Source organism: Pan paniscus, chromosome 8 (genome assembly GCF_029289425.2).
Source record: "Pan paniscus chromosome 8, NHGRI_mPanPan1-v2.0_pri, whole genome shotgun sequence".
NCBI lineage: Eukaryota > Metazoa > Chordata > Mammalia > Primates > Hominidae > Pan > Pan paniscus.
In genome coordinates, this window is record NC_073257.2 from 56365075 (window position 1) to 56379307 (window position 14233).

General features: G+C 45.7%; 1 protein-coding gene and 1 long non-coding RNA gene across 9 annotated transcripts in view; one reads left to right on the forward strand and one right to left on the reverse strand.

The window, feature by feature from the left end:
• The window catches only part of LOC130540528 (uncharacterized), a 45861-nt gene that overhangs the window by 13506 nt on the left and 18122 nt on the right, over nt 1–14233 (forward strand). The window lies entirely within an intron of this gene.
• ZNF32 (zinc finger protein 32) lies at nt 1532–7166 on the reverse strand. 8 transcript variants are annotated; one of them, XM_063607358.1, is made up of 3 exons: nt 6742–7166; nt 3628–3872; nt 1532–2471 (listed from the first exon to the last, which is right to left on the reverse strand). In XM_063607358.1, the coding sequence occupies exons 2-3, from the start codon at nt 3707–3709 to the stop codon at nt 1720–1722; spliced, it is 834 nt and encodes a 277-aa protein (XP_063463428.1). In that variant the 5' UTR covers nt 3710–3872; nt 6742–7166; the 3' UTR covers nt 1532–1719. The 8 variants fall into 8 exon arrangements, with proteins under 8 accessions (XP_063463428.1, XP_034786277.1, XP_003816788.1 ...); XM_034930386.3 differs by having other exon boundaries at nt 3734–3872; nt 6742–7150; XM_003816740.5 differs by having other exon boundaries at nt 3734–3872; nt 6474–6872.

The window sequence follows — 14233 nt, forward strand, 5'->3', positions numbered from 1 at the left end:
ACCTCTCTACATGGTAAAGATTTACTATTACAAGCTTTTTGGGATTAAGGAAGCAATAATTTATAGCAGGGGGTTCCCAACCCTGGGCCATGGATCAGTACCAGTCCATGGCCTGTTAGGAACTGGGGCACACAGCAGGAGGTGAGTGGTGGGAGAGCAAGCGAAGCTTCATCTGTATTTACAGCTGCTGCCTGCCGCTCACATTACTACCTGAGCTCTGCCTCCTGTCAGATAGTGGCAGCATTAGATTCTCATAAGAGTGTGAACCCCATTGTGAACTGTGCATGCAACGGATCTAGGTTGTGCACTCCTTATGAGAATTTAATGCCTTATGATCTGTCACTGTCTCCCATCACCCCTAGATGGGACTGTCTAGTAGCAGGAAAATAAGCTCAGGACTCCCACTGATTCTGCCTTATGGTGAGTACCTTATAATTGTTTCATTATATACTTCAATGTAATAATAATAAAGTGCACAATAAATGTAATGTGCTTGGATCATCCCAAAACCATCCCCCTCTGTCTGTGGGAAAATTGTCTTTATGAAACTGGTCCCTGGTGCCAAAAAGGTTGGGGACCACTGATTTATAGGATCCACTAGAAAGGATGGAATGGTGTCTTACCAAGAAAACCAAAATCTCTATCATTCATCATTTCACTTACATAAATGCTCAGTATGAAAAATTATAGAGATGGCTAAGATTTTAAAAAATGGAAATGGAAATTTCCCCTCAAAACCAATTTCTCCTCTGCAGCCTTCTTCAAATCTCATCCCCTGGAGGTCAGAAAAAAGGATGGGTTAGAATTCCAAATTTCTTGGTGTGTGTGCAGGAGGAAGAGGATACTATTGTTGGAAAGTGGAAGTTCATTATTGACTACAAACTACAAGTCTGGGTTCAGTAATAACACTTATAACCTTTCTAGATAACCCAACCCCAAGATATTGCTGCTGTTACCAAAGAGGGAGTGAAGGTCTCTGAAAATGTAGGAGTCCCTTTAGTAGATGGGGAGAAATGGGTTAAAGATTTTTAAAAATTGCACAGACAGTAGTTGTTTGCTCTTTGGTTACAGGTGAATTATCTCTATCCTAGTTAGGAGTGGAGGACTGAAGTATGTCTCAATGCACAAACTAGGGCTGTGCAGGCTTGGAAAGAAATTTTCTTTTGTAATAAAAGGCTAGGCCTCTTGCTATAGACATGAGTGATTAGTTACAATAGGTTATTGGGGGTATCATCCAGGTAATGAAATGTTCAACAAGAAGATTATAAAGGTAACTAGATTTGCCCCATGGATTTTGCCCAGTGGTTTTGAAGGCAAAACAAGATTAATTTGAATATGTAAGGAAGAAAAATAACTTGGGATTGATAAGGGGCTGATTTTTTACATTTATAAAAGCCTGATGGTGTCAACTACAAATTTAAAATCTGTATTGGGTATACACAGAACAATCTCTAGTGTGGCACCAGATTAATGGGGGTACCTTGGAAAATCAGGTCAGAATAAAGTGACAGAAATTATAAAACATACATGATAATGATAATAAACAAGACATTTATTTTTCATACTCTTTTGGGGGAAAGGAAAAAAGTCAGTTTGCCCTACCCAATGATGGTCTTTCTGAAAGATTCTCCATTCATTCCATAGAACTGGATAGGTTGCTTCATCTCAGAGGATTTTGTACTCTTAATTCATAAAGAGAACTTCTCTTCAGGAGAGTGGTCAAAGGGTGAGCCTCTGTGAGCAGCTTCGCTGGTGCACAGCCAGACTCCCTCTCTGGGTGAAGCTTTTTCCACACTGGCCGCACAGATAGGGTGTCTCTCCTGTGTGGATTTTGCCATGCAGAATACAATTCCCCCTGGTGTGGAAACTCTTCCTGCACTGGGTACAGGCATAGGGCTTCAGGCCTGTGTGGACTCTGATGTGAACAATTAAGCTTCCTTTCTGACTGAAGGCTTTTCCACACTGATCACATCTATAGGGCTTCTCACCACTGTGAACTCTCCTGTGAACAGCAAGGTTACTCTGATTCCTGAAGCTTCTCTGACAAATAGCACACTCGTAGGGTTTCTGTCCAGTGTGGAGTCTCTCGTGGACAGCGAGACTACCTCGTTGACTGAAGCTTTTCCCACACTCCTTGCACTGATAAGGCTTCTCTCCCGTGTGTATCCGTTGATGTGTAACAAGATTGCCTTTGGCCCTGAAGCTTTTTCCACAGTGGGTGCACTCAAAAGGCTTTTGACCAGTGTGGATTCTCTCATGTAACGTTAGACTACCTTTTTGCCGGAAGGATTTTCCACACTCCTGGCACTCATAGACCCTTTGTCTCACTCCAGGTGAATCTTCCTGTAGTGTCTTCGAATCTGGGGATTTTTGTTCCAGCTTCTCTCTTCTGAAAGAATTTTGGATATCCCAGCTTGAGGATCCTGTAGCCTCAGAGTGGTCATATTTGTGGTGGGCTTCAGTCATCACATCTGATAAAATGAGAGGGAAGTCATATAAGAAGCACCAATAATGCTGAGTTAGAATAGGGAAAAAGAAACATAATACTTTGAGTGCTTATGATGTGCCAGGCCTTATTCTTTGCATAGACAATGCAATCCTGAAAACAATGCCATGAGAGTGATACAGATAATGGGAGCAAAGGGAGCCTGTCAAAGGTCACAGAGCTAGGTAAGTTAGAGCTGACTCAAATAGGCATTCTCCATAGCAGTGTACTGCCTCTAAATTTAATTTAGGCCAACAAATAACCTTGTAAGATAGACATGGTTTTCTCTATTTTACAGGTCAGAAAACAGGCTCAGAAAATTTAGAAAACTATACAGAATCACACAGAGCCCCATACCCAACTTTTATTTGACTCCAAAACAGGTGTGGATCCAGGCTGTATAAGGCCTAAAACTTTCCCATTTTAGAGGCACCCTTTTAAGAAAATGTATAAAATTAAGCACAGGGTCTTGGAGAGACCAATCCAAGTGAGGGGTCCTAAAACTGAAGCTGCATTTGCTTCTTCAGAAATCCACCTCTGTCCAATCTGTTCTGACAATAGAATAAGCACCATGACCTCAGAAAATATGTAGCACAATCCTGGGTACTTTACATCTATCATTGCTAATCCCTGCAACCCTACAAGATAGAACTTATTGTCCTATTTTACAGACGAACCTGGAGCTTAAGGAAGTTAAATAACCTGTCTGATACTGCAGATCTAGCCATGGCAATTATAGAATCTGATCCAAGGAATTTTTCCCATTAAAATCCTTGCTATTTTCAGTCTACTAAGCTATGGCAAAACTGAAATCAATTTTGGTTTGGAAGTTATTCTCTATGCAGATATTGACTTTTTTTTTTCCAAATACTGCCCTGCATCTGAGCCTCCTGGTGCACTTTAAATATGGGTCCATTCATCACCATTAACAGTTTTCTTGGTGTCTGTCACTCCAGGGTAATCTTCTCCTTGTTCCCTTGCCTTATTCAGAGACAGTGCTGAGATTTAAGCTGCTCATTCATTCTCAGAGACTACTTCAACGCTACCTCCATATCAAGATGGTTCTCTTGCTCTGTTTCTACTATTACTTCTAACTCCAGCTCACAGGCTTTTCTTATAACCCTAGGAACAGCAAGCTCTACCAAAGCAAGGTCTCCTCTGCTTCCTCAGACTGCCGACCAGTGCTGAGAACAGGGACACTGAATATCTGTGAGCTGAGCGCATCCAGCCATCAACTGACTCACTCACTGAAGAACGCTACATTCTGGGCATATCTTCCATGACAGTCCAGCAGGGTAGCTGTTGGAAATCCAAACATGTCCACTCCTGCTTACGACCTCAGTCACCACCTCTTCATATGATTCTTCCATGGGCTGTTCCTGAGCACCTGAGGGAGAAAAACAAACAGAAACAAACAGGAAAGGGCAGAATAATTGATATGTGAGAAGGAAAAAGTCAACAGTTGTTGAGACATAAGTGAATGTAAGAAACCTAGATTGCTTGACATAATGTCAGTTACTAAAATATCACTGCAAAATGGGCCCAAAGGTACCAGGACCACACACAAATGAGTCTAGGAGGAAGCAGGATGTGGGAAAGCAGAGAACACATAAACATATATCTCTTCCTGCCAATCCCAAGTTAATAGTCACTCCTGTTTACACTTTGGTCTTGGCATGTAATTGGGATCTTCCATTTTGGTTCCCCACCTAACCACCTACTACTTTCTTCCCTCCAAGCCCCAGAGGAATTCAGAATCTAAGAAAACAACATTTCAGCCTTCACGATTGGTTGGAACCAATCAGCTCTCCAGTTATCTGTAGTTACAAAGACTTAACAAGAGAGTCCATTTGTTACCACTGAACAATTCTTAGGAGGCTCCAGACCCAGACTCGCCTTTCTCTTGCTCTTGAAGATACAAGAATACCAGTTCTGACCAAGTGTAAACACTTGTCAATTCTTGGAAAAGAAAGACCTACTCTGGACTCCAAGCCCAAGGCACTCCAACTAGGTTAAGTAACTTGCCCAAAAACCCACAGAAAACAAGGAGTCAAAGTGGAGCAAAGGTTCAAATCCAAGACTTTCTGGATCCAAAATGTATGCTCTTACATTAGACAGTTGTCTAGTTCCTGATCACTAAAGAGCTGGTCAGAATGCTTATAAAATTGAACAGAAAGGAAGAGAGTTTGACCAGATTGAAGTACTCTTCCAGATCCTAGGAATCCTCTTGTATGTGCTCTAAATTATTTTTTAATTTTTTTAAAATTCTGAGTCAAGATTTTGCTCTGTTGCCCAGGCTGGAGTACAGTGACTCAATCATAGCTTGCTGTGACTTTGAACTCCAGGACTCAACGGATCCTCCCACTTCAGCCTCCCAAATAACTAGGACTACAGGTAAGCACCACCAAGCCTGGCTAATTTTTAAAAATTATTTTAACTTTTTTTTGTAGAGATCGGGTCTCATTATCCTGCCCAGGCTGGTCTCCAACTCTTGGCCTGAAGTGACCCTCCTGCCTCGGCCTCCCAAGACATGTAGGCATGAGCTACTACACCTGGCCCACATGATCTATTTTTTTAAAAAAATATTTCTTCTTACTTCAGGATCCTAATTACTGAATTCTTACACTTTTAAGAAATGCAGTGGTTCAATGCATACTCCTTGTTTCCCTCTAATTTGTCCTATCAAAATGCTGGCCTTCTGATTTAATGAAATAATAGTATGATGCTACCATTCTTTGTTTTGTCAACCTAAGCAGCTGGTTCTTCTTGACAACTGCACATTCTGCTACATGCTGTGATGACCAGGAGAATCATTTAAATTTTTATTTGGAGGACTCACTTCCAACTTGGAACACAAGCTGCAAAGGAATTCCCTACCAGCATGCCAGCACATCATTTGGAATTTCAAGGTATTCTTGCTCAACAGCTGCACACACATTAAAAGTCCCTGGGGTACATGGCGCCTGCTGCCTGGGGTTGGACTCTGTCGCCAGGGATTCCAGAAATTAGAGTAGAATTCACAGCTCTGCCTCTCCACCTGCTGTGAGGTCTTCAAGTTACAACTCCGCCGCCTATCAGGGACCTCCGTGATTAGTAAGGGAGAAATTGTCATATTTTTCTCCCTAGATCACAGGTCTGAGGAAGCAGTTTCCCCAAGATTTTGTAAAAGTGGCTTTATAATTAAAAACATTGATTTTCCTATTAGAAAGGCTACTATATCCTTTGGAAAAAGCTTAGAAGTAGTCCGTGAGAGTCTTGGCTTCTTGCCGTGGCTCCCCCAGGATATGATCTTGGGCGAGTAACCCAGCAGCCCTGACTCTGCTTCCCCACTTATTAAACAGGTTACTAACACTGTCCTATCAGGTAGGACAATGAGAAGGAAAGAACCAAACAAGAGGAGTATCAGACGAGACCACCAGATTTAAGATCTAAAATCCGGCGTCCTCTGGAGGGCGGATGAGAAGAGGGGTACACTTGGCGGTCTGGAAAATGTCCTGAGGCCAGTTTCAGGTTTAGGAGCTTGTGGGTAGCGTGGTTTCCCACACGCTGCCTGGCTTCCTACTCTCCCCCGCAGGGGCTGCCTCTCCTCCCACCCCGGAAGGCCGGCACCGGCTTCCCGCACTCGCTGAAGCCCGCACGGAGGCCGGGTGAGCCTGCCGCGGCCTCCCCCTCCCACGCCCCGACCCCATGGGCCCTGCTCCTCTCCGCAGACGCTGCCCTCCCGCCTCAGGCCCCGGGCCCCGGGCACCGGGCCCGCCCTGCGTCCTGAACCTCGGCATCCCGCTCTCCGGTCCACGGGACCCTGCTCTGCGGACCGCCGACCTCTCCGCTCGCGGCTGGCCTCCCTCGGGGCCCGGGCCGGCCAGGCCTGCTCATTTCCTTGGCGGCCGCTGGCATAAGGCGGCCACACGGAGGGCCCGGGACAGCGGTCTGATGGCGCAGCCCCGCCTTGCCCCGGCGCTCTGACCCGGCCAGCGGCCTCACTCACCGCAGCGGCGCGTGCCCGCAGACAAAGGCCGGCGCCGAGCCCGCAGCAGCGCCAGCGCCGGCGCCGGCGGAATGGACTACAACTCCCAGGAGTCTCCCCGCGAGCCCGCCCGCCGGGCCGTGGGTCTCGGCGGCCCCGGCTTCCCAAGAGCACTGTGGGAAATGTAGTTCTCTGGCGCGCCGTGCGCTCGGGCCCCGCAGGTCCCTAGGGCGCGGGGACCTCAAGCCGTCCCGTTTGGACTGGTAATCCGGAGACTCACAGCGCTGACCTGTCAGCGGACGCGGAGCCGGGACGGAGCCACGGCCGCTCAGATTAGCAGGATCTGATTGACAGCATCGGGGTAGCAGACGCTGAGCCAGGGACTCAGGAATGCAGTGTTCTTGCAGGGCGTCGCGGAAGGAAACGAAGTTTTTGGGAGAAATCCGTTGATAAAGCCTTGGCGGCTTCGAGGTCATGTGTTGAGCCTCTGGCTGCATGAACAAAAGCGAAGCCCGCTTTCATGGAGCTTCTGTGAAGAGCAACAGGAACACAGGCAGTCCAGTCGCCCTGAGATACTGGGAGGAGCATGGTTGCTTTTGAACACGTAGGAGATAAAGCCTCTCTAATAATGCCTGTTTTTTTTTTTTTTTTCCTTCACTCTGTCTCCCAGGCTGGAGTGCAGTGGCACGGTGTCGCCTCACTGCAACCTCCGCCTTCTGGGCTCAAGTGATTCTCCTGCCCCAGCCTCCCAAGTAGCTGGGACTACAGGTCTGTGCCACCATGCCCGGCTAATTTTTTTGTATTTTTAGTAGAGATGAAGGTTTTACCATGTTGGCCAGGCTGTCTGATATGCCTTAAGCCTCTTTTAAACGCACTTTTCCCAGGATCGGGGCCACATCCTGGAGCTCTTCTGCCTGGCCGGGTGTATCTCTGGGTCCCTGCCTCTGGAGCCCCTCTCCGTAGATGTGTCTGTCCATCCTCTTTCGTGAAGGACTAATAAAGAATGCTTCCTCTTGCTATGTTCTTGTTCTCTACCCCAAAGCCACACATTTGTTAAATCAAACAACTTAGTTTCACTCAATATGCAAAGGTGTCGTGTAAGTAATAAGTTGATTCCTAAATGTTAGCTTTTACTATTGCACATCATTTCTGAATTTCATTCAACATTTATCCGTTGAATCCATTTTAAGTGCTGACACTGGGGATACGAATGTGAGCAAGACACACTCCGTGCTCCTAGGGAGGAGCTGACAGTCTGGTGGAGCAAACAGACACCACCTTCCTCACTTGGGGGTCGGGGTGTTGCACAGCTAAGTCCCAGAGTGTGTGGTGCAAACTGTCCTGAAGCTCCCCATTCCTGAACTGCCCCAGGTGGCTCCTCTCCTCACTCCTCCCAAGTCTGAGAGAGAAAGGGGTGGAGGGCGGCACACAGCAAAGGCCAAGGCTCAGAGTCCTAAGGCTGCGGCCTCTGCTTCACACAAGGGTACATAGGTTCTGTTAAGGTCAAGACCGGCCGTGGACACTAGGACAAGTTTCAGATCCTGCCGTGAAGGTACATGACAAAGCATTGGTGGGAAAAGGTGGCTGTGAGGGGGGACCATCGTCACTTTTATAGATCTGCATAAATTCCCTTAAGGCGTCTCAGGAAAGTGGACACATTGAAGGGCCCAAAGCAGGGGAGAAAGCTGTTAGGATTGGGGTTGATGTGACCCCAGCCTCCATAGACAGACTGCCCAGCTGCAAAATGGGGCACATCCTCACCCACCACCTGCATCTTAAGGCAAATACTCAACAAAAGGGAGGGTGTGGGGTGGGGGTGAAAGGGAAATCGTCCGCAGTGTAGATTTGAAAAATTGCCAAAGAACAATTTCCTCACTTTGCAGGCATTTCAGAATATTAGGGGAAGGACAGATAATTCAATAAATGGTGTTATGACAAGGGCTAGACATTGGTGGGGTCGGGGAGTTGAATGTTTACCTAACTCCCATGCCAAGAGAACCTCCAGATGGATTAATGTAAAATGGGAAGCACAGAGCCACAAAGGCCCAGAAGAACACATGGATTAATCTTCTTATAATCTTGTCATAGGGAAGGCTTTCATTTTTGTTTTTTTTTTGAGATGGAGTCTCACTCAGTCGCCCAGGCTGGAGTGCAGTGGCGCTATCTCGGCTCACTGCAAGCTCTGCCAGGGAAGGCTTTCTTAACCAATGTAACAAAGGCAGAAACAATAAGGAAGAAGATTTAAATCCAGCACTTCTGTGTGGCCAAAGTACCACTAAATGAAGTTAACATGTGACAAGCTGGGAAAATATTAGCAATCGTCATACTTAAAGACACCATACAAATCAATAAGAAGAAGACAGTTCACTAGAAATGTGGCAAAGGACAGCAACTCACACACACACAAATGAAAGGAAAATACATTCATTATTCATTTTATAAAATTTCCAGTTGAAACAAATGAAAATTACCTCCCAAGTACTAAATGGCAAAGATTGCAAAGGAGACTGGGGAAGTGGACATGTCTGTCCGTGTGTAAATTGAGATGACTGCTCTGATAGGACATTTGGCAGTGCATACCAAAAGTCCTAAAAATGCACATATTCCTTCTAGAATTTTTTCTTTGGGGAAAAATAATCAGATAATTGTATCCTAATTGTGGAATGAAAGCCTTAGGGTCCAGGTTGCTGAAGTGAATTATTGGCTTTGAAAGGACTTTTAGTTCCTTTGAAAGGATTGGCTGCCCTAGAAGTTTCCATGAGACTGTGAAGGTCTAGGGAAGCTGAAGCCTTCACTTGCTGCCATAGTTCTGAACAAATACAGTCATTTGGTGCTTAGTGATGGGGACACCTTCTGAGAAATGCATCGTTAGGCAATTTCATCTTTGAACATCGTAGAATGTACTTACACAAACCTAGATGGTACCTCCCATTACACACTCAGTGTAAGACTCAGTGTAAGGCTCAGTGGTTTAGACTCTATTCAGTACAGTCACATGCTAGTGACTGTACTGAATACTGCATGCAATTGTAACACAATGGCAAGTATTTGTGTATCTAAACATAGAAATGGTATAGTAAAAATACGGTGGTATAATCTTCTGGGACCACCGTTGTATATATGGCCAGTCGTTGACTGAAAGGTTATAATGCGGCGCATGACTGCACCTGGGTCTAGAGTGGCAGAATGAGAGCCCACCCTCCTGGGCTAGGGGGTTGATCAGAACACTTTCCATCGTGCTTACCATCTGTGTCTACTCCAGTCCCTGTCAGAAATGCAGGCCTCTTCAGTCCCCACTGGCTGTGTTCCTCCTTCCTCAGTGCTCTGCACACTCACTGCACTGTGCGAGCCTTCTGTCCACTCCACACTCTCCTCTCACTCTGTCCGTTATGGAGCAGTGCTTGGAGAAAGTCAGCTTTCTTGCAGATCCCTCTGTCTTGGTGGCCAAGCTTGGGCAGCTGGACCCCCAGGATAAAGGGATCTGTGCTTTAGTGTGATTCTTTGGAAAGGTTATTGAACCTGGGCCAGAGCTGTCCAAGCATTTCCTGATGTGCTAGCCATTTCTCAGGGCTGGAAGTGATCATGGATTCTCCTTGGACAAACCATTCCTTTTCTCTGAAGCCGCCTTTGTCCTTTAGAGCAAATGTGTCTTGTGTTTGATTTCACTAGCACCTGATTTATAAACTCAGGATATGAAGACTTTGGCCTTCATGAGCCCAGTGTGTGCATCGTTACTCTTGTCCCCTCATAACTCCCACAACTATTCATATAAAAATCATACTGATGGAAGCTATCCCTGCAGGCTTCAGGCAGATTTTTGGTCTTGCCTTTCATTTCTACCATTTAGCCAGCTGTGCCCTTCTTTAACCTCTTGATGGAATTGCTTATAAGCCAGAAAGTGGGAGGGAAAGTGTGGGGTGGAGCAGATGACCCACACCTAGTACAAATTTGCATTTGTTTTCAGCACTGTGGGCTAAGCCAACATTTCCTGCAGAGGCTCTGATACCCAGATCTGATTACCCTGTTTGGTGTCACTTAGTGGGGCTGCAGTCAGGACCCCTTTAGGATGTATTTATGGTGCTCCTCAGCTCACAAAGACTATGTGCCCTGTATTGTGGGCGTGATTGCTGTGCTTTCATAATGAACCTTTTGAGGAAATGTCATGGAGGAGCATGAAGTCCTGCATTCCTGTCTCCCATTTTGTAGGAAGGTCTCCCACGTGGCCAGAGGCTGGAGACATGAATGTGGCTGTGTAGCAGGATGAGCTGCAGACAAAACTCCTCAGACACCGAGTTGAAGGCAGGGCTTTATTCAGCAGGAAGCATCGGCAAGACTCACGTCTCAAAAACCGAGCTCCCCTAGTGAGCAATTCCTGTCCCTCTTAAGGGCTTACAACTCTAAGGGGGTCCGCGTGAGAGGGTCATGATCGATTGAGCAACAGGGGGTACGTGACTGGGGGCTGCATGCACTGGTAATTAGAACGGAACATAACAGAACAGGGATTTTCACAGTGCTTTTCCATACAATGTCTGTAATCTATAGATAATATAACCCGATTAGGTCAGGGGTTGATCTTTAACTATGAGGCCCAGGGTGTGGCACCGGGCTGTCTGCCCGTAGATTTCATTTCTGCCTTTTAGTTTTCACTGCTTTTTTCTTTGGAGGCAGAAATTGGGCATAAGACAATATGAGGGGTGGTCTCCTTCCTTAGCTGAAGTGGGAGCTACGTGTTCCTCATCAGATCAACTATTGGATGCTACTTCCTCTCACACCTGAGTCCTGAGCTGTGGACCCTGGAGCTAGGGTTCTTCACTGAGGCCCACAGATGGGCTCCATGTGGGTCTGTGAACTGATGAAATGGCAACAGTGGATGTCTTAGTCCATTTAGTGTTGCTATAAAGGAATGCCTGAAGTTGAGTAATTTATAAAGAAAAGAGGGTTATTTGGCTCATGGTTCTGCAGGCTGTACAAGAAGCCTGGTGCCAACATCTGCTTCTGGGGAGGCCTCAGGCTGCTTCTGCTCATGGCGGGAGGTGAAGGAGAGTGGTGTGTAGAGATCACACGGTGAAAGAGGAAGCAAGAGAGACAGAGGAGGTGCCAGGTTCTTTTAACAACCAGCTAATGGGGGAACTCTCAAGGGAGCTAATAGAGTGAGAACTTACTCAGAGCATGAATCTATTCATGAGGATCTGCCCTCATGACCCAGACACTTCCTGTGAGGCACCACTTCCAACATGGGGATCAAATTTCAACGTAAGGTTTGGGGTACAAACATCCAAACTATGAAGTGGACTTGAGGCTCTTTAGGACAGATGGTACATACTTTTCATCAAAGAGTTGGCTGAAGGTACCTACTTTTCATCAAAGAGTTGGTTGATCTCCAAAAAGATGAAAATGATTGAGAATCCTTGAATATGCAGAGACAGATCATTTTAAACTTTTTTCTTTTAACTTTTCATTTTGAAATGATTTTAGACTTACAGAAAAGTTGCAAAAACAATGCAGAGGATTCACATATATTTTTCACTCACCTTCCCCTAATATTAACAACTCACAGAATTATAATAACACCAGAAAATTAGCATTGGTACCATGCATCATGGTAATTATTATTATTATTATTATTATTATTATTTTTTGAGACAGTCTTGCTCTGTCTCCCAGGCTGGATGGAGTGCGGTGGCGCGATCTCCGCTCCCTGCTACTTCTGCCTCCCAGGTCAAGTGATTCTCCTGCCTCAGCCTCTCGAGTAGCTAGGATTACAGGCACCCGCTGCCATGCCCCGCTAATTTTTGTATTTTTAGTAGAGATGGGGTTTCACTATGTTGGTCAGGCTGGTCTTGAATTCCTGACCTCATGATCCACCCATCTCGGCTTCCCAAAGGCATCATGGTAATAATTAATAGTAAACTGCTGACCTTGTTTGTGTTTCACTAGTTTCCCCCCTAACGTTCATTTTCTTTCCAAGGATCCAATCCAGGATCCTACATTGCACCCAATTGTTGTGTCTCCATAATCTCTTTGAATCGGTGGCATTTTCTCATTTTAAAGAAGAAAATAAAATCTGTTGGTAGCAATGATGGTAAACTGCAAGATAACTGTAGGGACACACAAATGATCTGCCCTTCTTGCTTCTTGCCTTCTTATTCTTTTTCTGTCCCAAGCAAAACTTAAAATTAAGTTTATTTTCATTTGCTATCACCAAAGTAAAGTATGTCATAACTTTTATTTTAACATATGCAAAACATATAGTTGTTGGTTTTAAAGGTTCGAAAGGCTTCAACTCTATTTCACAATAGTCAAACACATTTCTTGAAATATAAAATACATGACTGTAATAATCATACAACTGATTTGTGTAGTAAGGAGTTTAACCTTGCCCTAAAGAGCTCTGACTTTGTCCTCAGCTTCTGGCAGGTGATCTATCTCCAAGCCCTTGGAGTATAGTGCTTAATAGGATTGTCTTCATTTGCCAGTGGCCTGGGCTCACGCTGGGTAGTCTAGATGTGATTTACGGTGGGGCTGCCCCACTGGGTAGTCTCAGGATGGGACCTGGACACTCCAGGTGGTAACGACATGCTATGGGTGGGGGATTTGGGGGTCACATGGAATCAGTCAACCTCGGGAGGGCAGGAGGCTGGAGGCTGAGATCGGCCAGGGGAACAATCAGTCACATGCATGTGAGGGAGCTCTAGCAGACACCTCAGACCCAATGCTGGAGTGGCTTTGCAGGGTGGCCCTGCTGCATGCCTACTGTTACACAGCGATGCTGGGAAAGCCACGCCTTCCTCACTCCATGGGGAGGGGACAGTGGGAACTGCATGCGGTACTTTCCCTGCACCCTGCCCTTGGCCAATTTTAATCTAGACTTTCACTGTAATAAACCCTACCTACAATGACAGCAGCTCTCAGTCGGTTCTGTGTCTTCCTAGCAAATGATTGAATCTGAGGGTGGTTTTGGGAACCTCCCCACCAAATTGACAGCTAGTGTCAGAAGTGAGGGCAGTCTTGGCTGGGTGCAGTGGCTCATGCCTATAATCTCAGTACTCTGACAGGCCAGGGCAGGAAGATTGCTTGAGCTTAGGAGTTGGAGACCAGCCTGGGCCACACAGTGGGACACTGTCTCTAAAAAAAACAAAAACAAACAAAAAAAACCCTGCATGTGGTGGTGCATGCCTGTAGTCCCAGCTACTCTGGAGGCTGAAATGAGAGAATTGCCTGAGCCTGCGAAGTCAAGACTGCAGTAAGCTGTGATTGTGCCACTGCACTCCAGCCTGGGTAGACAGAGCTAGACCCTGTCTCAAAAAAAAAAAAAAAAAAAAAAAAAAAAGTGAAGGCAGTCTTGTGGACTGTTTCTCTAACTTTGCAGTTGGCCTTAACTTTTGCAATGACTTTAAAAGTTGAATCTGATGCTGGAGAGGATGTGGAGAAATAGGAACACTTTTACACTGTTAGTGGGAGTGTAAACTAGTTCAACCATTGTGGAAGACAGTGTGGCGATTCCTCAAGGATCTAGAACTAGAAATACCATTTGACCCAGAAATCCCATTACTGGGTATATACCCGAGGATTATAAATCATTCTACTATAAAGACACATGCATACGTATGTTTATTGCGGCACTATTCACAATAGCAAAGACTTGGAACCAACCCAAATGTCCATCAATGATAGACTGGATTAAGAAAATGTGGCACATATACACCATGGAATACTATGAAGCCATAAAAAGGATGAGTTTATGTCCTTTGCAGGGACATGGATGAAGCTGGAAACCATCA